Source organism: Polychytrium aggregatum (assembly GCF_025602895.1).
Source record: "Polychytrium aggregatum strain JEL109 chromosome Unknown BJ171scaffold_35, whole genome shotgun sequence".
Lineage (NCBI taxonomy): Eukaryota > Fungi > Chytridiomycota > Chytridiomycetes > Polychytriales > Polychytrium > Polychytrium aggregatum.
In genome coordinates, this window is record NW_026516237.1 from 20,419 (window position 1) to 42,793 (window position 22,375).

The following is a 22,375-nucleotide window of genomic DNA, read 5'->3' on the forward strand; positions in this document are numbered from 1 at the left end:
GTCGGTGACAGAAGAAGCAGGAACCATGGCGGAGGTCCTCCTGCTTCTGTCTGTCCTTGGGGGAGACAGTGGCAGCTTGCTGGAACCGGGAGCGGGGAGGGCCACGAGCCTCCATGGCGTTGACGTCAACGTCCATGGGCTCAGGCATGGGTCTTGCGGGCGGGGCCGGGCGAGGCGGACGGGCTGGGACGTGATGAGACCGATGGCCGCCTGCCAGCTGCGGGTAGAACTGGCGGCCATGGTACTGGACGTTGTCGAGGTTCTCGGCAACGTCCATCATCACGTCCAGGGACTTGCGGGCATCAGGGTTGCTGGCGATGTACTCTCTGATCTTGGGCTTGAGGCCCTTCTGGAAGAGGTACATCGCATCAGCAGAGCCCAGCTCCTCAATCTGGGAGGAGAGGTCTTCAAACTCCTCGATGTAGCGGGTCACAGAACCACGCTGCACGAGAGAGTATAGCTTGTCACGGGCAATGAGTTCAGCATTGGGGCTGCCGAAGCGGCGACGGAGGCGGTCCTTGAAGTCGTCAAACACACCTTCGCTCTGCTCGTCGAACCCTTGGCGGCGGTACCAACGGTACGCCTGGTCCTTTAAGCAGAGCTTGGCGGCGACGATGTGGTGGGTGGGGGCGACTTGGGCAGCATCGAGGTAGTCCTCGAGTTGCTGCAGCCAGTCCTCCACCGAGGAGGAGCGGCTCTTCCCAGTAAACACTGGGGCACGGAAGGTCTTGAGGAAGGCTTCCGGAAGTGGGCGGGGGTTGCTCATGGCAGGGGCAGGCTCCAGGGACAGAGAGGAGAGTCGGTCGGCAAGAGAGGCGGGATCCAGCTTGAGGATCTAGAAAGAGGACAAACAGGACGAAAACAAGACGAGGATTTCCGATGCTACCATGTAACGTCCACTACTGGGACGTTGGGGCAAGACGGGGAGGGAGGGGGTACAAGACAAGACAGGACGGGGCAGAACAGGGCGGTGCTAGGCTACTCTAGCGGACGGGTGAGCTCGGGGAGCACTTACGTTTATTCACGATAAAACCGAACTCCAGACAAACGGGGGGAACGGGGGCAACCCGCAGGTATACCCTGCGGTGGCCTGCCTGCGGTGCGTGAAAACGCAAAGCGCAGCACAGGTCACGACCCACTGCGCCGCGCAGTACGCGCAGTACGCGCAGCACAGCGTCGGAGATACCATCTCCTACACTGAGGTTCGACTACACATCGCGGGGGTCAGGCTATTTATAGACAAGTCCGGACTTGGCAGCGAAGGGCGGCCAAGGGAGGGAAAAGTGGGCGATCGAGCAGGGCGAAGGGGGCGATGCACGAACGAGGGCCGAGAAGGACCACCGAGACGGGCAGAGAACCAAAGCGAGAGAGGCGCAAGCAAAAGCGAAGCACCTGGCAGGAGAAACGTGCAAAGGCGAAGCAATGTGACTCAACATCCAAGAAGCGGATTGGTCAAGTATAAGGTTGGGGCAAATGCATGCGAGATGAACAAGAGATCGGGGCGGTCAGGCAGGTCATGAGTCACCGGTGGGGGGACACATGACCGGCAGCCGAATTGCAACCAATCGCAGCAAGGCGCGTGCACAAACAAACCGGCGCGTGCGAAGAAGACAAAGGAAGCGGAGCAGCGCGGGGAAACGGAAGTGCTGAATGGGCGGAAATGGCAGGCAAAAGGCGGAAAATCGGAGGGGAACTACAAAGCTACACACAAACAAACAGAAAGCGCAAAGGAACAACCAAGTGTGCAGTCAAAGTGGAAAACAAGCAGGAGCTATCCCTAACACACAAGCCCTACGGACTCCTTGCCTCGCTCCCTGTTCCCGATCGCCCTTGGTCCTCAGTCTCGGTCGACTTCATCACCCAGCTTCCCGAGTCCTCTGGACACACAGCCATCTGTGTGTTTGTCGACCGCTTCACCAAGATGGCCCACTTCGTCCCGTCAAGCAACGAGGCCAACGCCGAGGACACTGCTCGGATGTTTGTCGAGCACGTCTTCACCAAGCACGGTCTTCCAGACGATATCGTCTCAGACCGAGGATCTACCTTTGCCTCCAAGTTCTTCCAAGCCGTCCTGACCCGCCTCAAGATCAAGCACAAGATGTCGACTGCGTTCCATCCGCAGACCGACGGCCAGACCGAGCGGGTCAACGCCATCCTCGAGCAGTACCTCCGCTGCTTCATCAACTTCCAGCAAGACGACTGGGCCCAGCTCCTCCCTCACGCCGAGTTCACCTACAACAACACCTCTCAAGCAACCCTCGGCTGCTCCCCCTTCTTCGCCTACACCGGCTACCACCCTCGTTTTTCCGTCGCCCTTCCCCGCACCACCAAGAATGCCTCCGTCGCCGACGATCAAGCCCGAGCCATTCACTCCCTCCACGATGAGCTCAAGTTCAACATCGCCCTTGCCCAGGACTCCCAAGCCAAGTTCTACGACCCCGGCCACTCCCCTTCCCCTCCGTTCAAGGTTGGAGACCGAGTCTGGCTCTCCGCCAAGAACATCAAGACCCAGCGACCCACGGCCAAGCTCGACCACACCAAGCTTGGGCCGTTCAAGATCGTCGCTCAAGTCGGTTCCCGCGCTTTCAAGTTGGACTTGCCCTCGTCCATGCGCATTCATCCTGTCTTCCACGTCTCCCTGCTCGAGCCCGCCGCCGACGACAAGATCCCAGGTCGAACGATCCCGCCCCCTCCACCCATCCAAGTCGACGGCCACGACGAATGGGAAGTCGAACAGATCCTGGACTCCAGGCTGTTCCGAGGTAAGCTCCAGTATCTTGTGCACTGGCGTGGCTACACGGTGATGGACTGCACCTGGGAGCCCGCCAGCAATCTTGCACATTGTCCGGAGCCTGTCACTGCCTACCACTCCTCTCATCCCTCGAAGCCTGGCCCTCTCGGAGCTCGGGCCTTGAGAGGGGGGTAGTGTCATGAACACCCTCTGCCTTTGCCCTCTTCCTTCCTTTACCCTTGCCCTTTCCTTTCTGTTTGCCTGCCTTAGTGCTTTCCCTTCCTTCTGTTTGTTTGTTTCCCGCGCTGTGCTGCCTTGTTGTCTTCCCGCCAGCACGCGCGCTGTCTGTGTTCCGTTCCCGCTTCCTTGCTGTTGGTCATGGGTTACGCCCACGACGCCGCCTCGACGCCGCCTGACGCCTTGGCGCCGCCATGCCGCCGCCACTGACGCCCGCTGACTCACGGATCCCGAGTCACGGCCGCCACCTGCTTCGCTCGCTGCTTCGCCCTCCCCGCCGCTGCTTCGCTCCTGCCCCCTCGCTCTGCAGCGTCGATCCTTGGCGCTCGCATAAATAGTCCTCCGACCAGCCTCTGTCTTTTGCCTTCGTCTTGCCACTTTGTATTTTTAGTATCCTAAGCCTTGGATCTAGAATAAAACTTTGGCTTTACACTTGACACTCTGTGTCCCAGTCCAGTCCCCGCTCCTCTCCCTACGTTCGAGTCTTGGATTAGGACTCTTGCGCACTTCCCTGCTTGCCCCGTTGTCCAGTCTTGACACCAGGCAGGACACCAATCCTGAATTGACAGCGACCGAGGCCTTCCTTGGAACGGAAGCGTCGGCCTTAAGGAAGAAGGACAAAACCATAGGGACACAAAGGAGCTGGTTCCACCCGTTCCTCGACCCCGATAGACCACTACTCTGCACCAACCCAGAGTGGACACTGCGACTAGCCCGGGACCTACGGAAGAACAGGTATCTTCGAGCATTCCCAGACCCGGCTAACGGACGAGCACGACATCGACAGCGAGCCCAGGTTGCCCAAGAGGACGACTTGGCGATCCCTCTGCGAGAAGCCATCCTCACAGAACACATGAGGACAGCGTTCAAACGAGACCAACAACTCACAGCCGCATGCACACCGACAACCTCGATGTCGGCACTGTGGAGAGCCGAGGGATACACAGGTAGTCAGCCTATCCTCGAGCTAATGATTCGATGGCGACTTGGGATATTCCCAGGACACACCAAGGGAGGAAGCAGACCCTGCCGATGGTGCTCCAAGAACGGAATCAAAGTAGACCTTAACCGTTCCCACGCTCAAAGATGCGTCGACCCCAAAGGCATCCTGGCAAGAAAGGTCAACGAACTCGCACGGACCCACCCAAGCTGGGTCAAACCCACAGTCGAAGGAGTGGGGCCTATAGACATGCTGCTTGACTTGCTGGAGTTTGAAGCCAAGAAGGATAGAGAAGAGCAACAGCAGCACACTGGTGTGGGAACCCAAACACCAGGGAGAGAGAGACATGGCAATAGCAATAATAATCACTCGGTGGGGAAGCGAGGGGAGAGACCGGGGCTTTTGATCGCATCAATAGTCTCGGATACAGATGATGACACTGGCATCAGTGATGCTGATGTAGACGACGACTTTGATGATCGAGATCGGCTCTGGAGCTCTCTACCGGGAGTGATTGCTCGGATGGGGAGGCTCCGACTGACTGGCCCCGAAGTGGACTCGGACCTTGGCTCTGAAGTCAGCTCAGTGTCAGACTACGACATTGACTTTGACTTCTTGGTAAGAACCGACCCAACGCCGAGACCAATCTGGGACGAGCTTGACGAACTGTCTCTCGATAGTGGAAGACACTACTGCTGGGACACTGACCAGAGTTTGGACTTAGTATCCCACTCCGATCATAGTGGGGACCTAGTGCCTCACTCTGACCTTGGTGGGGACTTAGTACCTCACTCCGACCAGAGTGTGGACTTAGAGCCCCACCACCCCGAACCGAGCTCAGACCTTGCCTCGGGGTCGAACTGGGGAGGAACCTCAGAGGCAGACACCGAGTCTGGCTCAGAGTACTCCCCTGATGGCAACCAAGACTCCCTCCCGAACCGAGACCGAAACCGGGCCAGGGAGACGAATAGACATCCGGTCCCCGGCCCTGAACCGAGAGTGGTTCCCACGCCCTCCCAAGGACGAAGTACTGACCCGATCCCAGAGTCCGACGATGACTTGGGTCTGGGGCAGACCCCAGGATACGAGATAAATCCCGAGTACCCCTCCCACAGACAAACTCACACTCCCTTGAGGGCAAGTCAAGACCCAACACCGCACAGCAAACCCTGGAGTGGGTTCGAGTTGATACTAGAGGGAGACTTGGATAAACCAACCCCCGACATCCCTGAGAGGGACCTGGAAACGTGCGACTCCCTCTGGGAGTTATTAGAGGGAGTGTTCACCCGCATGGCTCGCCGTGTGGGCTGGAGAGTCGGCGAAGGCCGCAACAGGGGTGTATGAGCGAGCTTGGCCACCCACTGCCGGGTATCCTGCGATACTGATGGCATGTTGAATATTCCTGAATATACAACTATCAAAACACAAAAAAAAAAAACTTCCTCCAAGAGGTCCCACAGGGACTCGCTGTCGTGGCCTTGTGGCCCTCAGCGCCCCAGTTACTCTGTCACTGCTAGGTGTGAGGAGAGGGCTGCCTCTCCTGCTGGTCGTGTGCAGTGCTATGTCCACCACTCTGTGTAGGTAATCCGCAGTTGAGGTGCAGTGCTCCATGTGTAGTCGTGTGAGCTGTGCGGAACAGCAAGTTCAAGCGAAGGTTTGTGTCCGGTGGAGCCGCTTCTGTTCGTTCTTTGGGATGGCGTCGAGGGCGAGTCCATTTTCCATCATCGGCCAGGAACGTGCGGTATGCAATCGTCAGTGTCTTGGCCGTGAGGTTCCCAAGGGTCAGGCCCATCTTGGCCATGTTGGATGCTGCTTCTCTTGTCCTGGTCACCATTCGGTCCTGGTAGATCGTCGATGAAGGCGCTGAACATGAGTGAGCTCAGCACCGATCCCTGGATCAGTCCTTTCTGGAGCCATACTGGCTTGGATCTTCGGCCCTTGCTGACCATTTGGATGGATACCCGGTCAAACATGGCTTTGAGGAAGCCGAGGGCGATGCCATTCATTCTTCGCTGCTTGAGCTTGGTCCACAGTCGCTCGCGCCATACGGTGTCATATGCGGCTTTGATGTCGAGGAAGATCAGAGAGTACTCCTCACCGTTCATCTTGTGGTGCTTGATCAGGGTGTCCAGGGCGACGATCTGGTCAAGGGCTCCTCGTCTGGCTCGAAATCCGCCTTGGGCGACGTCCATGTCTCCTGCCTGTTCTGCCAGGAAGGGAAGCATGATCCTTTCCACGATCTTCCTGCAGGTCTGAGTGAGACCGATCGGGCGATACATGGCCGGGTCCAGGGTCGATCTCTTCTGTTTGTACACTGGGTGGATCAGCACGCTGTTCCATTCGCTTGGCACCACACTGGCCTTGAGCGCCGCCATGATGATCAGGCGGAGCCACTCGGCTATCACCGGTGCGACTGGTATGAGCATTTCGCTCTTGATCTTGTCGGATCCCGTTGCCTTGCGGCGTGGTGCCTTCTCGATAGTCTCTTGGATGTGCTCCAGCGATACTTCTGGGAGCCGCTTGTCGGGCGGCAGGAGGGTCGCCTCCGTGCTCAGGGGTGGTGGGGTCATACTTCTGTCGTACTCTGTCCCGCTGTCCTGCGAGGCAGAGGATACCTTGCCAAAGTGCACCACGAGTTTCTCGAGAGTCGGATCCGAGTTGTCAAAGAGATGTGATCCCTCTCTCCCCTTCCTCGTGCGCATCGCTCCGATGGTCTTGGTCATCTCGGAGCACTTCTGGGTGTCCATGGTGGCCATGGATTCCTTCCATGACCGTATGCCGTTCTTGCGCTTGAGCTGGGTGATGGCCTTTCTCGTGGACCGAAGCTGACGACGCAGGTCGTCCAACTCTTCCGTGTCGTACTCGGGGGTCTGGGCGAGCATTCTGCTCAGGCATCGCCGTTCTCGTTCCAGGCGTCGGATTTCGGGCCCCTGTGTGCCCTCGATCCGACCAGGGCTGATGCTGGCGCTTCCGATGGTCTCGCTGGCGATCAGGTCGATCGTGGTCTTGAAGATGCTCCACGCGTCGTCCATGGACTTCTGGGCTGCGGCTTCGCTGATGGCAATCTGGCTGCCCTGTTGAATGGGCGTGAGAGCCTGTTCCAACAGCTCGGTGCATCCGGCCTTGGGAGGACTGAACATGGGCATGAATTTTCCCCTGATTTCGGGGTATCGGATCATGCCGATCCGCCATCTCCACGCTGCCTAGTGTCGGATCGAGGGAGGATGGTCTTGGTGCCCGGGAAGGCTGGTTGCTTGCTGCCTGCTTTCCCCGGCACCATGTGACGAGGGATGGTCTGGATCGTGCAAACTCTTTCCACCATCCATGGTTGCAGAGCGAGTATCGATTGTTAATGTCGATTGTCGTTGTCGATTTATTCGATGTTTCTCTCGGTCGATCAACATCAGCGATTCTTATGGGACAGCACTATTTGCATATTGGATGTATTGAATGTATTGAATGTCAAATACAACATCACTCGGCCATTGCCGCTTCATCGGGTCCACTTTGCGAATCCACACTTTGGATTCATGGTGTTTGGGGTGGGTGTTGGCGGCGCGGTTTGCTTGGCTGCTTGCATGTTTAGTGTTGCGAGTTGGTTGTTTGGGAGTGGGACTCGGGAGGGACTCGGGGATCAGGGCCACTTGCCGAGTTGCTTGAGTCTGTTGATGGCAATAGCTAAACCCTGGTCGGCGGACTTGCGGTACCAGAAAATGGCGGTGTCGATATTCTCGGGAACACCATAGCCATTGTGGTAGGAATAGCCGAGGTTGTTTTGTCCGTATCGATTGCCCTGTTCGGCCGACTTGAGGAACCACTCGACTGCCTTGGTATAATCCTTGGTGACTCCTTCTCCCAAGTAGTAGCACCCACCAACAATCCACTGCCCATATGAGTTGTCTTGGTTGGCCGATTTGCTGTACCACTCGAATGCCTTCTTGTGGTCCATCGATACTCCCCCGCCACGCCAATGGCACACTCCGATCCAAAACTGGCTGTCACTGTGGCCTCCGTTGGAGAGCTGTTCAAAGATGCCCGTTGCCTTCCACCAGTCCGTTGTGGTTCCGAATCCATGGAACAGACACACAGCCATAAGATGCTTGCACAGCCATTCTTGCTCCGATCCCAGCTGGCACAACTGAAAGAACTTGCGGGCAGCAGGTGTTTCGGATGAGGCCGAGCTCCAAGCTGCCAGACACTCGCCTTCCCCAAGCTTGAACTCATCCGATTGGTTATCTCGGATGATCTTGACACCTTTCTGCTCGTCGCGCACGGTACCCCTGCCAAGGTAGTGCATCCATCCGACCATGTGGGTGGCGATGGGTTTCATGACTGGATCGGTAGACTGGGTGCTGACTTCCTGCCAGTAGTTGAAGGCAGTTTCATCGCTCTGTTCGACACCATGGCCGATGAACGAGAACCATCCTCGGAGGAACACGATGTGGAGTCGACCGTCTTCGCTGCCTTGATCTGCGGCCTTGGAATACCACTCAATGGCCGTGTCGTAGCTTTGTTCGACACCTTTGCCGATCTCGTAGCATCGGCCAAGAGCGACCTGAGCCTGAGGAATTCCACGATCTGCAGGACCACGGTATAGCTCCGCGGCCTTGGTGTGATCTTTGTCGACTTCAATTCCGTTGAGATAAAACCCAGCTAGGTCGTACTGGGCCCTTGAATGGCCACCTTTGGCTGCATTCTCCAGATAGAGGAAGATTTGCTGGCAGATGGCCTCCTGTTTGTGCTTGTTCACAGACTGCTGGCTGTCGAGATCGATTTGGTGGATCCATGCCAAGAAGAACAATGCAGTAGCATTGCCCAGATCGGCTTGATTATCAAGCCAGGATCGGTCGGCTATGCCTTCGTATTCGCAATGCAGCGAGAGGGCAATCTGCTCGCTCGGTGTGAGTGCGAACCGCAGCGATCCATTTGGACGCCACAGCCCCACATTCCGCCACCAGCTGTGGAAGCGAGGCACCTTGGAGCTCAGGAGAGGGCGAACTCGTTTGCACACTCGAAGGAGGGTTGAGATGGTGCTGTGATCGAGGGCAAGCTGGAAGCTCTCGTTGCAGCAGATGATTGTGAAGATGTCAGGGCTGTGGTCGAGCGAGGGCTGGTTGATATTGGGCATCGACGAGGTTGCTCTGGCTTCAGCTTGAGATTGGTGAGTGGGAGATGATGCTGTGGTTGAAGTAGGCTCGTTCATGCTGGTCATGTTGAATACGAGAGGCAGCAGGGATAGGTGAGAAGCGGGTGGGCGATGACGATGGCGATGAGCGGGAGACGGCGAGAGGATTTATGGAAAAGCAAACCAGACCCTGGCAATTGGAGGCGAAGCGCTGTACAAGCCTCGCCACCCGGGTCACGGTGGCGATACAGGTGTCAGACGCGCGACACACGAGCGCAGCGGATGCCAAATCGGGCTGGGCAAACCTTGTTTCTTGTGCTGGCTCGAATGGGATCCAGCCAGTGTCAATGGAGCCGGATTGATATGGCGTGGTCGCAGGTTCGATTCCACTTCGATCACGCATCCAGCCCATACCGCTCTCCATGTGTTGTCGCCAGTAACGGGCCATCCATCCTCTCTCCATGGTATTGGTGTGGTTGGTGAGCTCGGCTGTAGAAGCTTGTTCCCCGGCTGTTCTCGGCTGTCCATATGGAGTGTTTCGGGCTGTTTCGGGCTGTTCACCCCGATTGAGCATTCGAAACTGCGACTTTCGTGGTCGTTCGGGCTGATCGATCATGGCGCGGCAGCATCCTCGAATGCCCTGGCCAGATCTCATTCTCTCTCTCCACCAGTGCTCAGAGATCCAACCCATCCCACATCCTCAGTATGTCCTCCGGGTCTGATCGCCTCATTGCGCTGTGGGCCCGCGCCGATAGCGATGGTGTCCCCTTTGGTGCTTCCCCGACCCAGGCCGCCCAAATGAAGGAGGCTTTCATTGCGAGATGCGAGAGAGTGTCTTCATGGTTGTGCTGGACAATGATCAAGTCCCCTCCTCTTTGGGCTCGATGAGAAGCGTGCCTGGTCTGCAACTGCAATGGAATCTGGCGTATCGCCCCGCATTTCAAGGCCTTCATGGACATCTTTGACTATCCCAGCGGTCCCTTCCAGAGCATTGGTCATTCTGTCTTGGCAGTCTATCGCGATCGCCTGGAGTTGCTCCCCCATGTTGCCGAGGTGTGCAGTGCGGGGATGATGCTGGCTCCAACGATGTATCGCAGATTCGTCAAGACACATGCAGATGAGTGGAGACAAATGATCTCACCTTCCCACAAGAGTGCCTGGTTCCGGCAGAAGATCAACAGTGCCATGATTCGGTGGTATTCAACGATGGCATCGTGCTCGACTTGATGACCATGCAGACCCGTCCCGCTCGTGCTGGTGATAGATTTGCCTCCACTCTTCCCTTTGCATTCTCGCCAGAATATTTGGACGACTACGCCGATCGTTCATCCACGGTGAAAGTGATGCACTTCTTGTCCGGGAATGTGGGGTGCGAAGGGAATGTCCTCGAGTACCTGCTGGATTTCCTGGCCCTGTGCTTGATCTTTGCCTCATGCACCCTGACATTCGCTTTGTTCTGGCTGGGAGACAAAATGCTCAGTGGCAAGGAGGATCTGCTGTGTCTCATCAAGAAGGCCCTTGGCAGCATGGTCGGTTCGTTTCCTGGCTGACTTTTCGAAGCAACCCGCCAACCCGAGTGGCATGAACCCACACTTTGCATTGGTCAGGAAAACCAGCCCAGCTCTCACGACCGATCACGGCGACTGCCCCATGGTGGTGCTCAAGACGACACTCAGGCTGCTCCAGCAGTATGAGCCCAATGGGGAGTTGAATCACTTGCCTGCCATTGCGAGAGAAGTGAGTGGTGGATGAATGCCTCGAGTGTTGGTGGTCGAAGAAGAGATGCCTGGTGCTATTGGCGATGCATTCGGCACTGTAGCGAGAACCCACATCCATGTGAATCAGTCGATGTTCGTGGGGGAACACTGGTATATTGAATGTAAAATACAAGATCACTCGACCAATATCGATTGATCGGAACCACTCTGCAAGTCCACTTTTTGGTGTCATGATGTTTGAGGTGGGTGAGTGGCGTGGTTTGCTTGACTGCTTGTTGTTGGATGTGGGACTTGGTTGCTTGGGAATGATACTCGGGGGATCAGGCCCACTTGCCGAGGGATTTGAGGATGTTGATGGAATCTCGGTTTCCCTGGTCTGCGGACTTGCGATACCAGCCGACAGCGGTGTCGATGTTCTTGGGGACACCCCGGCCAAATTGGAAGCAGTTACCGAGCCAAAACTGCCCGTATCGATTGCCCTGCTCGGCCGACTTGCGGAGCCACGCATTTCCCTTGGTGAGATCTTTGGCAACTCCATATCCACAGAGAATACACACACCAGCCATCCACTGACCATACGAATTGCCTTGGTCGGCCGACTTTCTGAACCACTCGATGGCCTTTTTGTAGTCTTCCGGTACATCCCAGCCATAGAAGAAACACCTTCCAATTGTGAACTGGCAGTCGCTTTGGCTGCCTTTAGCGAGTTGCTCAATTATACCCACTGCCATGGCTCGGTCTTCTGCTGTTCCAAATCCAAGGAATACGCACACGGCCATGAGGTATCTGCACAGCCAGTCGCGATCTGATCCCAGCTGGCACAAATCGAAGAACTTGCAAGCTGCGGGTGAATCGGATTTGCATTCGTATCCCCACCATGCCAGGCATTCGCCCTCTCCGAGCTTGAACTCATCCGATTGATTATCGCGGATGATCTTGGTGCCCTTTTGTTTGTCAAGAGGAGTGCCGCGGCCGAGGTAGTGCATCCATCCCACCATGTGGGTGGCGATGGGCTTGAGGACCTTGTCTTCCGACTTGGTGCTGACTTCCTGCCAAAGCACGAAGGCGCTGCGGTCGCTTTGGGGAATTCCCACATCAAGGAAACCGAACCAGCCCATCTGGAAGGATGCTTCGAGCCTCCCGCGGTCGGCAGCGGCACTGTAGAGCTGGATGGCGAGCTTCCAATACTGGTGGCGGGCAGGGAGACCCTCCGAGACCATCTTGGCAGCATCGAGGCAAGCATCGGGATCACCTTGCTTGGCGTCGGAGACGATGGTGCCAGGGATATGGACGGCATCGTCGATGCCGTCAAACTTGAGCTCGTCGGGTCGACTGGACTGGGGCGGGGGCTGGCTGTTCACGCTGAGAGTGGTGAAATGGCTGGCAACCTGACTGACAGGAGGGGACTTGGCGGCGGCGGGAACGGCGAGAGCAGCGCTTGCAGGGATAACAGCTCGGTTGTATGGCTGGAGGCCGGCAAGGATCTCGGTGAAGGCAGGGCGGGCGGCGGGATCTTGGGCCCAGCAGCGTTCGATGAGAGCCCAGATATCGTCGGGGATGCCATCGATCCGTTTGGGACGTCTACCGTTGCATGAAATGCGTTCAATGGCACGGCCGAGCATGGCTTGTCCGTTGTTGGTGACCCAGACGGGTTTGGCATCGTTGAGGACCTCATACATGGTGATGGCGAAGGCGTAGACGTCAGTCTTCATGGTGGTACCGCTGGGATCATCGTCGTCCAGCATCTCGGGTGCAACATAGCCTTCGGTACCGCCGGTCGGGCCCATGGATCGGTTGCGGTCCAGCGAGGCAGAGGTGTGCTTGGTGCGGGACATGCCAAAGTCGGTGACGACGGCGTTGTTCAAGCCGTCCAGGAGGATGTTCAGGGCCTTGAGATCGCCGTGGATGATGCGACGGGAATGGAGATATGCCAGAGCCGATGCAGCTTGGAAGAGGAGACGGAGCTTCTCCTCGAGTGGGACATTGTTGTTGGCGACATGGTTGCGAAGGGTGCCGTTGGGCATGAACGGCGAGACCATGAAGGGAGAGATCGGATTGCCTTCGTCGTCTCGATCGCAAGCGCCGAGCAGGGGGAGGATGTGTGGGTGGCTGAGCTGCTTCCAGATGTTGATTTCATGGTTGTACTCGGCGAGCTCCCGGTTGTTGTAGTTTCCGAGGAGCTGCTTGATGGCGACCTTGGAGCCAAAGTATGTGCCAGTGAAGACCTCGCCAAAGCCACCGCGGCCGATGGGGTTGGCCGAGCGGTTGGTGATGTCGCTGGGCGAGATATACCAGGACGGGCGATCGGGAGCGGGGCGGATGATGGCTCTGCTTGCCATGGTGAATATGGGAAACAATTGGATAGGACGACAGGGAGGCAAGTGGACGATGGCGATGGAAAGGATTTGGTGAGGGAACTAAACCCTGGCCAGCCATACCATGGTCATCATATTCCACACACACACAAGCCTGGCTCGATCCGATGGCTTGCTGGCTGGAGTCTTTGCTGCTCACTGCACTGCCACATACACTACCACATACATGAAATCGATCATGGAATCGAGCATCGTATCGAGTCCCTCGGGCTCGCTATCCAAGCCAAGATGTAACAGCCATTCCATCCAGTTCCACATCGACTGCGACACCCTGGCTCCAGCTTGCTGCACCAAGCACCGCCAGTTCGTCTCCAAGCCTTCATTTCCTCATCGCAACATGCTGACCGAGTGGATCAAGCAGGGCCTTCAGCGAAGATATCTGCCTCTCCCAACGAATGTCACTTCCCACCCATTGCTTCGCATACCTGCCGCTTCAACGAACTGTTATCAGCAACAAAAGTTGAACAGGCAATCGTGTTGCATAACCAGAATAGTCTCCAATGGGCGTTTACCAGGCTACACCATGCTCCTACCAAGTATCTCCTCGGTATTCACACTCTTCAACAGCATGGTGCGGGCCGTTAATATCTCGATCTGTCTTCAGCTCACATTTACCACATTGACGCTCTCAAGCTGGCCCATCCCGGTCTATCCAAGTCTGACAAGGACCAGTGGAAGGCCTTGGTCGACGCCATCCCGGTCCCGCATCCTGGCAAGTGTCCTTCCTTCTGCCACATTGTCCTGACCCAGCTCCGCCAGCGCTATGCCAATGCCGGCACCCGAGTCTTCTCCGACAGGCACTGGATCACTACCGAGAAGTACGCCTACGACTTCCTCGACGGAATCATCAACGAGTTTGTCGAGAGCCTGGCCTCCAATCTCGCCAAGTGCGCGGCCATGAAGGCCCGTGGTGAGGAGGTCAAGCACTTCCGCCTCCGCTATCTCAGCAAGAAGCGATCCACCTCCGAGTCCTGCTACACGAGGAAGCGACTCTGGGGCCCTGTCCAGTCCACATCCAGCTTCTGGAACCAGGTCAACATTCGCGAGTTCCTCGGCGTCACTCCTCCTGGCGCACAAAACACTCCTGTGCAGCTTCTGCGTCCGCCTCTTCCACAGCCTGTGGATGCTGATGGCGACCCCATGCTGTCCAGAAGCATGAAGAGTGTCAAGAAGCCACCCAAGCACAGTCGGATGGAGAGGAGCCTCCTTCCTCGCCTCCGTCCCGACGGGACCATCGAGGATCGCCGACTGCAGCTTCCCTTCCTCTGCGACACCCGCATCATGCGGACCAAGACCGGCAAGTTCTACATCGTGGTCTCGGGGCCACTTGTCCGTCCGGGCGAAAGCCAAGCCCAGGACACGGCCAAGAAAGTCGTCTCTATCGATCGTGGCGTCCGAGACTTCATCACCACATACGACCCTTCCGGCCTTGTCACCGCCTGGGGTGCCTCCAAATCTCACTCGACCAATGGTGGCAGGGACACCAAGAACAGGATGCGTCGAGCAGCCCTCCGCATCCTCGAGCGCATCCGATGCCTTGTCAACGATCTCCACCGCAAGGCAGCCAAGTGGCTCTGCTCAACATGCAACGTCATCTACATCCCCAAGCTCAACTTCCACCAGCTGGCAGCACACTGCTCTGGACGAGTGGTCAACGAGAAGATGGCCATGCTGGCCCACTGTCGCTTTGTCGACACTCTCGTCCACAAGTCCAGGGAGTATGCTGACTGCAGGGTGTGCATTGTTGGGGAGGAGTACACAAGCAAGACATGCACTCGGTGCGGGCACATCAAGCGGGACTTGGGGGCGGCCAAGGTGTATCATTGCAGGGAGTGTGGGTTGATGATAGATCGCGACATCAATGGGGCTCGTAACATTCTGTTGAAGAATGCGAGCACAGAGGACATTCTTGGCGAGGGCATGGTGTAGTCACAAACACACCCCTTTGAAGCTATTTCCCTTTCTTGTGCATTACGGTGAGCTGTCTTACTTTGTCGCTTTCCCAATTCGCTGGGGAGGCGGGTATGGATGGGGTTTCCCGAATTCAATATCGGCGCCCAAGCAGATTGACATTGCCATCGACGTGTGCCCACAACGATAGCGAAGCACCAAACAACACCAGGAGCTCGACCATGCACCACGATACCCACCATCCCACACCAAATACACCGAGCACCACCGAATCCCATCGAACCCACCGACTTCCACGACTACCACGACACTACTGTACCCTACGACTACTCCACTTCCTTAGGTTACCATGTACCCCTCATCTACCCATACCCTACCATACCCCACGTCTACCCCCACCCCCGCGAAAACGGTATAGTTCCTCATATACCCCCGATACTACTGATGGAGAGTGGCATGTGAGTCGCTCTCGTGGCTGGAAACGGTGGCAGCAGCACGGACAGATGAGCCAGGGCTATTTGTCCCATCCTGACGACGGTATCACTCTGAGAGGGTATCACCGGCAAGCCCCGGACGGCGGCATCGCACAAGATGCCGATCCTCCATTCCAAACCAAGTGAGATCCGGCAGACGCATCGCACATGTTGCCCTGCAGCAAACCGGCGGGCTGCTGTGGCTGTTGCAGAGTGAAACGAGTGGCCAATCGAGCACTGTATGACATCGCAGCAATCTCTGGTATCCAGTGCCGGGATGTTCACACCCATCAGCCACAGATTCGTGGGTATCAGACTCGATCAGCCGTGGCTACTGGACAACTCAGCCGGTCTCTGCCGTGCACCCAAGTGCTGTCACATAGCAGAGGCTGTGAAATGAAGCCGAATCGACCTTCCACTCAGCAGAATCAGATGAATCGACCTTCCACTCAGCAGAATCACATCGGCCCGGGTCTTACGCCGTCCTGGCTGTCTCATGGGCAGCAAGAGTCATGGACTGGACATGTGTATATTGGCATGCGAGACAGCCGCACCATTGTGGAGTGTCCAGGTGTGCATGCAGAGAGCAGGTCGATGAGATGATACAGAGTGGGTATTAATGGGATGGGATGGATGCACATGAGGCGGGTGCCAAGTCGGTGGTGCTTGGCCGCTGTTGGCAGTATATCAGCCAGTTTACGAGTCGCCGTCGCTTGGCTTGGATCCAGAAGTGTCCTTCTCGGCCGAAGCGTCCTTGCCGTCCTTGCCGTCCGAGTCGCCGTTCTCGGCCTTCTCTTTCTCATTCTGCTTCTGCTCTTCCTCGCGCTTCTGCTCTTCCTCGCGCTCCTGCTGTGCCCGATACGCTTCCTTGATCGCCTGCTCAATCTCCCACTCGGACTTTGCGCCAGCCTGGATCTCCGAGGCCCGCTTCAGGAGCTCCGGGACCACGCTGTCGGGAGCAGCCCGGTTCAGGATCATGATCCGCATGGCGTCGGCAGGGGAGATGACGTGCTCGGGGAGGGTCTCGACGCCCTCGAGCACAGCAGCAGGATCGTCCATGACGGCGCGGTACATGTGCGCGAACTGGTACTGGGTGCAGTAGCCCAGGTCCATGTGCAGGTCGATGCGGCCGGGCCGGATCAGGGCCGGGTCCAGGACTTCGGGGTGGTTGCTCGTCATGATGACAATCATGCCCTCCTCGGTGACATAGCCGTCGAGGCAGTTGAGCAGCGCCGAGAGGGTGAAGCCGGTCGAAAACAGCCTGGCCTTCTGGTCCAGCGAAGGACCCATGATGCTAATGTCCTCAAACGCAGGCATCTCGGCATGCAGCAGGGCACGGCTGGTCCGCGAGTGCACCGTCTTGGACTGGGCATCAATGTCCTCAAAGACAATCACCGAGTTCTTGGGGATGCTGGAGAAGGCCGACTGCAGCGCGCTGTCGTCCTTGATCTCCCGGAGGTTGATGTAGTAGAGGTCGCGGTTGAGCGACGAGGACAGGGCGTTGACCAGGCTGGACTTGCCGGTGCCCGGTCGGCCTGAGAACAGATAGCCGCGGCGGTAGGGAATGCCCATGCGGGCGTAGAACTCGCGATCGGCCGTGAAGGTGGCAATGTCCTTGCGCAACTGCTTCTCCTGGGCCATGTCGAGCGAAACGGCGTCGATGCCGCGGCTGGATAGATGCACAGGCAGCGTGGGTCAGCGACGAAGCAGATGGCCAGGGCGACGATGGGTGCTGTGTCGGTGCGATGGACCAAGGCATGTGCTGGCACCAACAGAAGCGACCCGATCCCGGCTGCCCGATTCACGGCGCATGGCTCACCTCGAGTGCAGAGTGCAGGTCATGTTCCAGTAGTATGAGCCGGCGTCCCAGGAGGCAGCGACTCGCTCGTAGCGGCCTCGGGTCTTGTTGCGCTTCCGATGGCGCTCGAACTGGCGGGCGACCTTGATGACCCAGTTGCGGATCCACTCGACGTTGTACTTTTTGCCGGGGGTCTCGGGGCAGATGACGATCGTGGGCTCGGCTCCGGCGCGCATCGAGCGAGACGACTCCGAGTTGTTGGTTTCCTGGCCATTGTCGGCCTTTTCGAACCAGACGCGGAAGGTGTCGCCGTCGTCCTGGAGCATCATGCTCTTGCTGTTGTCGACGGGGAGGATGTTGAAGTCCGAGATGTCCTCGTCATCGACATCGTCTGAGTCGTTCGAGATGGCGCCGTCTGCACCGAGCTCGCTCTTGCCCGGCTTGGCGTCGCCCTCGAGCTCCTTGGTCGGGTCCGACTCTGAGGCTGCGGGCTTGCTCATTGCTGCCGAGCCGGCAGCGAGAGTGCCAGAAATGCCGGCCGAGGACTCGAAGGGGACGAGCCGGAACTCGCCGACCTCCTGGCCCTTGGCCAGCTTGGAGATCAGCCAGGCGAGCGACAGATAGTGCTCGTTGACACAGCGCTCGCCGTACGAATCGATGCGGAAGTATTCGACGCGGAGACTGATGTCTTCGGAAGCGAGCATCCAGCTGCCGATGTTGTCCCAGATGTACTTGGCAAGGGCGAGGCCGATGGTGACGATGGCGGAGGTTGCTGTGGGGCGAGTCGAGAGTCAGCACTGCGGGAACGGACAGTCACCCGAGAGACAGAGCCACCCCGAGGACATGCTGCTGTGCGGAACGAGAGCAGCACCGGGGACAGGCTCGTCTCGGCTCGTCTCTACTCGGCTGCACAACACTCACTGAACATGTCGACGACGTAGATGCCGGTGTTGATGTAGTTGCCAAAGTGGACCGGGACCCAGGCCAGCAGCAGCATCTGCAGCTGGGACTGGCTGAAGAGATCGTAGATGGGCTTGAGGCTGCCACCGGTCAGCTGCTGCTGCAGATGGGTCCAACCGCTGTTGGCGGCATGGCCGAGCGAGACGACGTGGCTGACGAGCAGCGACGCCTGTTCGTGGGCGAGGAAGGGCAGGAGCCAGAGCAGCCACGACTCGGCGGCGGATGCAGGCACGGGCGTCATGGATTGGATGAGGATGAGATGAGATGGAGATGGGTGGTTGGCAGAAGTCGAAGCGAGTGACAGGGTATTTATATCGACAAACGGAGCCAGAGGCGTGGGAAGGCGAAGCACCATGGGAATGGCAAAGTCGCTGGGACCCATGTGTGGCTGAGCTGTGGCTGTGTTGTGTGACAGCGCAATCCGAATCGAGCCAAGTGCACTGGATCCGGAGCGATCCACAAGCACGTGGACTGGTGGTTGCACGTGTGTGGTGTGGTTGCACATCAAGGCAATGATGTCGTCCATCGACAACCACTCACCACTCGCTCACTACTCACCGCTCGCTCACTACTCACCACGTCCAGACCAGCTGAGTCCAGTTGGGCACATCGGACGATCTGTGTATCTCCTCTGTGTCGTTTTCTCGATTGCCAATCCCATCTCTGTCTCGGCATTGGATCTGTGGGCCCTGATGGTGATCATCATGACAGTTGTCGATGGAGGACGGCGTTGCAGGTCTGGGTGAGTGAGCTGCTGCCAACCAATCGATATCCAACGCCGGTGGTAATGACAGATGCTGGATGTGTGGGAATGCGGGTGACAAGCATTGGTTGACTGGCACTCGATCCATGGATCCAATGCGATCCTGGTTTCGTGACTGTGCCACTCTCATTCCATTCCACCCATCTCGCCTCATCTCATCGCCTGGACATCATCACTGCACTCTCCTCACATCCTAGTCTGTTGCATCATTCAGCCAACATGGCTCGATTGGCCATAGACGACCACGACCCTGACACCTTCACCATCATATGTTGCAACGACGGTTTCCAGCTTGCCCTCGACCACAACACCATCAAGATCCTGCTCAGAGTATGCAAACGAGCCCGACCCCTCCTGAGCTCCAAGGTGCCTCGCTTCCACCGTTGGTGCCAGATTGTAGGACTGTGCAATCCAGACGGGCAGATGCGAATCGGCCTCACACCGAGCGATCAGATTGCCATCTCGCTGCATTGCGAAGATCCGTTCACAGCAGACCGATCCTGGCTCGTTGCTCAGGCAGAGCATGGCAATGCTGCCGCATCATATTTCCTGGCAAGGATCCTTCAAATCGAGGTTGAAGGGCAACCCTACATGGAACGATCCAAGAGGCAAAGCGTCGTCCAGCAAATCTTCCGCTTTCTGGAGAAGGCAACCAACACAAGCCATCCTATGGCAAAGTTCCACCTGGCTGGATGTTATCGAAACGGGCTTGGTGTCGATCAAGACCACACCAAGGCTGTCGAGATATATCGTACTATCGCCGACCGTGGGATCTCTCAGGCTCAAGTCGCCCTCGGTCGATGCTACGAGAGTGGTGAAGGTGTCGATCAGAGCTTCACCACCGCGATCGAGTGGTATTCCAAGGCAGCAGATCAAGCCAACGAAGACGGTCGACTCCATATCGTGTTCCTCCGAGGATGGTTCTCGCTCATTGGCCATGATGTCGAGCAGAGCGATGAAACTGCCTTCAACTACTGGCATGAAGTCAGCACCCAATCCACCGACCCAGTCATCAAGCCCATCGCCACGCACATGCTCGGGTGGATGCACTACCTCGGCCGGGGCACCCAGCTCGACAAACAGAAGGGTGTCAAGATCATCCGAGATAACCAATCGGAAGATTTCCCACTCGGGGAGCAAAATATCTTGACCGTCGTGTATGCTGAGCCGTGGATCAACTCCAGTCCACCTGCACCCCGCAAGCTGTTTGAGCTGTGCCAACTGGGATCAGATCGTGACTGGCTCTGCAGACATCTTATGGCCGTGTGTTTGGTCAGTGGACTGGGCTCTCGTGAGCAGCAAGAGAAGACCATCGGCATCTTTGAAAATCTCGCGAGCGATGGGCACAACGACAGCCAGCTCTGGATAGGACGATTGTACTGGCGCAGCTGGAGAGTATCGAGAAACCATCAGGCCGCATTCAAGTGGTTCCGCAAGGCTGCCGATCAAGGCAATTCCTACGGAGAGTACATGGTGGGCTACTTCACCTTCAATGGAATCGGGGTCCCCAAAGACCGCACCATGGCGGTCGAGTGGTTCCGCAAGTCGGCCGAGCAAGGCAATCGGTACGGGCAAGCTGCCCTTGGCTATTGTTACGAGCGCGGCAGGGGCATTACCAAGAACCTCGATACAGCGAACTTCTGGTATCGCAAGTCTGCAGATCAAGGCTTCCAAGACGCCATCGACAACTTCAGATTGCATGGCAACTGGCCCTAATTCACACACTCGACCCATTTTACCGATTCTACTCGGTGCTGTCCCATCAATGACGATTTGTATCTACCGATAGCGAAGCACCGGCACGGTTTCTTGATACTCAGCTCTCGATCTGAACCATGTTTGGCTGAATATACTTGCACGATCCAGATCACTTTCGCCACACGGCTCTCGGCACCCAATCTGATGATGCGCATGCCTGATCGACACTGAGACAGGCACAGAACGCAACTTGGGATCACATCGTTCACTCGAAATATGATTACAAAAGCACGTTGGCACACCAGGAGGTTCAGCGAGGAATATGCATAGAGGATGAGAGGACGGGGCACCGAAAAGCGATCATAGACGAATAGTAGAGCAATTGTAGAGGAAACGTATTTCAATAGTAGGCAGTGGATATCCAGTAAGACTCGGCGCTCGCTGAGCGAGTCGGCCGATGCGCTCTGGGCTGCTACGAGGACACGGCCACCTCGTAACTTGGCAGTTCCTCAGTATCCGTTCGTTGCAAACCGGCGCTGTGGCTGTAGAGGAACTCATCAAGCCCGAGATTGACTCGGATTCTGCACTGGGAGCTGGCCGACACAGCCGCATGGTAAGCCCGCTTGTGGCAGGAATATTGGGCAATCAACTGGCCATTGAGCGTGAAAAAGACTGTTGCAGGCGTCTTTGCGTCAGCAGCGCAGCATCGACAAGCAGGGTTCAACACACCAGAGTCACTATGATTCCACATCGCTTGCTGCCAACCCATTTGCTCGCACTCACCTTGGCCAGACTCTGGATAGTATCCGCAGCCGACCACCGAGTTGAGGGTGTAGCTGCCCAAGTCGCCTCCAACAGCAACACCATCGATCAATGCTTGGCCATTCCTGCGGTATCGGATTGCAGCGAGCGGTCAGAGCAGCGGCAATGTGGCATGCGGGGGCCAGACAACGGGCGATCCTCGAAGCGGGGTGAGTGCAATCGCCTTGGTCAATCGCTTACCTTGTGAGCCCGACCGAGAACTTGTCCACGCCGACATGTCTCATGGGCGGATACGGATTGGTTGCAAGACCGATCGAAACCTGGACGCTGTCCAAGAGGGTTTGCGGGGAGACAATCTCTGCCTCGAAATAGCACAGCGGCTGGCCCGGAGGTGGAATCAGCGGATGCTTGCTGAGACACGAGCGGGTGAGAGCTTGCGTCGTAAACCGGACGACGAGATTGCCGTCGGTGGCGACGCCTCCGTAGCTGGCGGATGGAACAAACTTGTACGAGTCGATGATGCTCTCCTGCTCGATCTGGGCTCGCTGGGCGGGTGTCGGGAGCTCGTTTGTGGGCGGCGGCTTGGTGCGCTGAAACTCTCTGGCAATGCTGCTGGATTCGTTCAGGATATCGCCTCCTGTGACGGAGGAGCCAGTCAAGCCGGAAGATGCGTTTTGATTTGAGGCTCTGTAACAGCGGGCGAGCGCCACTATGATAGAAGCAACGACCAAGGCAAGCAATGCCGGAATAGCAACGAGCGGCGTTGAGTAGCCTGAGCTAGTAAACCGCTTCTCGAGTCCGTGGGTGACGGGCAAGGCCATTGAGTAGCCCGTCGCGGCCACAAAGCAGAGGAGACGAGCCACGAATATTGCTCTTGGCTGTTT

The 22,375-nt window shown here is 57.2% G+C and overlaps 8 protein-coding genes across 8 annotated transcripts; 2 read left to right on the plus strand and 6 right to left on the minus strand.

Annotated features, from left to right (window-relative positions):
- Positions 1 to 3,689: 3,689 nt before the first annotated feature.
- Positions 3,690 to 4,256, minus strand: BJ171DRAFT_477020 (uncharacterized protein; the record flags this gene model as incomplete). The annotated part of the gene is made up of 4 exons (XM_053108860.1): positions 3,690 to 3,809; positions 3,857 to 3,890; positions 3,994 to 4,076; positions 4,113 to 4,256. 4 exons carry the CDS (start codon positions 4,254 to 4,256, stop codon positions 3,690 to 3,692), a joined length of 381 nt encoding a protein of 126 aa, XP_052963990.1.
- Positions 4,257 to 7,436: 3,180 nt separating this feature from the next.
- BJ171DRAFT_444833 (uncharacterized protein) lies at positions 7,437 to 9,198 on the minus strand. The gene is made up of 2 exons (XM_053108152.1): positions 8,347 to 9,198; positions 7,437 to 7,899 (listed from the first exon to the last, which is right to left on the minus strand). Exons 1-2 carry the CDS (start codon positions 9,118 to 9,120, stop codon positions 7,543 to 7,545), a joined length of 1,131 nt encoding a protein of 376 aa, XP_052963991.1. The 5' UTR covers positions 9,121 to 9,198; the 3' UTR covers positions 7,437 to 7,542.
- Positions 9,199 to 10,884: 1,686 nt separating this feature from the next.
- On the minus strand, positions 10,885 to 11,778 carry BJ171DRAFT_515917 (uncharacterized protein). The gene is made up of 2 exons (XM_053111988.1): positions 11,326 to 11,778; positions 10,885 to 11,242 (listed from the first exon to the last, which is right to left on the minus strand). Exons 1-2 carry the CDS (start codon positions 11,747 to 11,749, stop codon positions 11,199 to 11,201), a joined length of 468 nt encoding a protein of 155 aa, XP_052963992.1. The 5' UTR covers positions 11,750 to 11,778; the 3' UTR covers positions 10,885 to 11,198.
- Positions 11,779 to 12,206: 428 nt separating this feature from the next.
- On the minus strand, positions 12,207 to 13,124 carry BJ171DRAFT_444837 (kinase-like domain-containing protein; the record flags this gene model as incomplete). The annotated part of the gene is made up of 1 exon (XM_053108153.1): positions 12,207 to 13,124. A coding segment is annotated over exon 1 (882 nt), but the record flags the coding sequence as incomplete, so codon positions are not given.
- Positions 13,125 to 13,649: 525 nt separating this feature from the next.
- BJ171DRAFT_629260 (uncharacterized protein) lies at positions 13,650 to 15,657 on the plus strand (the record flags this gene model as incomplete). Its single annotated transcript, XM_053115587.1, has 3 exons — positions 13,650 to 13,697; positions 13,760 to 14,860; positions 15,529 to 15,657. The coding sequence occupies 3 exons, from the start codon at positions 13,650 to 13,652 to the stop codon at positions 15,655 to 15,657; spliced, it is 1,278 nt and encodes a 425-aa protein (XP_052963994.1).
- Positions 15,658 to 16,023: 366 nt separating this feature from the next.
- Positions 16,024 to 17,724, minus strand: BJ171DRAFT_515934 (P-loop containing nucleoside triphosphate hydrolase protein). The gene is made up of 2 exons (XM_053111989.1): positions 17,330 to 17,724; positions 16,024 to 17,179 (listed from the first exon to the last, which is right to left on the minus strand). The coding sequence occupies exons 1-2, from the start codon at positions 17,635 to 17,637 to the stop codon at positions 16,207 to 16,209; spliced, it is 1,281 nt and encodes a 426-aa protein (XP_052963995.1). The 5' UTR covers positions 17,638 to 17,724; the 3' UTR covers positions 16,024 to 16,206.
- A 1,919-nt stretch (positions 17,725 to 19,643) lies between these two features.
- Positions 19,644 to 20,708, plus strand: BJ171DRAFT_444847 (uncharacterized protein; the record flags this gene model as incomplete). The annotated part of the gene is made up of 1 exon (XM_053108154.1): positions 19,644 to 20,708. A coding segment is annotated over exon 1 (1,008 nt), but the record flags the coding sequence as incomplete, so codon positions are not given.
- A 493-nt stretch (positions 20,709 to 21,201) lies between these two features.
- BJ171DRAFT_584570 (uncharacterized protein) lies at positions 21,202 to 22,312 on the minus strand (the record flags this gene model as incomplete). Its single annotated transcript, XM_053114309.1, has 3 exons — positions 21,202 to 21,401; positions 21,513 to 21,616; positions 21,732 to 22,312. 3 exons carry the CDS (start codon positions 22,310 to 22,312, stop codon positions 21,202 to 21,204), a joined length of 885 nt encoding a protein of 294 aa, XP_052963997.1.
- Between the last annotated feature and the right edge of the window lie 63 nt (positions 22,313 to 22,375).

Bases quoted from the DNA above. Each gene is read 5' to 3' on its own strand.
- BJ171DRAFT_444833 (XM_053108152.1), bottom strand. From the start codon at position 9,120: ATGACCAGCATGAACGAGCCTACTTCAACCACAGCATCATCTCCCACT. The intron at 7,900-8,346 runs GTGTTCCTCCGA...AGTGACAGCCAG, and splicing joins AAGACGGTCGACTCCACATC to TTTTGGATCGGAGTGTGCCA.
- BJ171DRAFT_515917 (XM_053111988.1), bottom strand. From the start codon at position 11,749: ATGGTGGGATGGATGCACTACCTCGGCCGCGGCACTCCTCTTGACAAA. The intron at 11,243-11,325 runs GTCAGTGGATGG...TGGCTCCGCAAG, and splicing joins CGACCAAGGCAATTCGTATG to TCGGCCGAGCAGGGCAATCG.
- BJ171DRAFT_515934 (XM_053111989.1), bottom strand. From the start codon at position 17,637: ATGATGCTCCAGGACGACGGCGACACCTTCCGCGTCTGGTTCGAAAAG. The intron at 17,180-17,329 runs GTGAGCCATGCG...GCATCTATCCAG, and splicing joins ACCTGCACTCTGCACTCGAG to CCGCGGCATCGACGCCGTTT.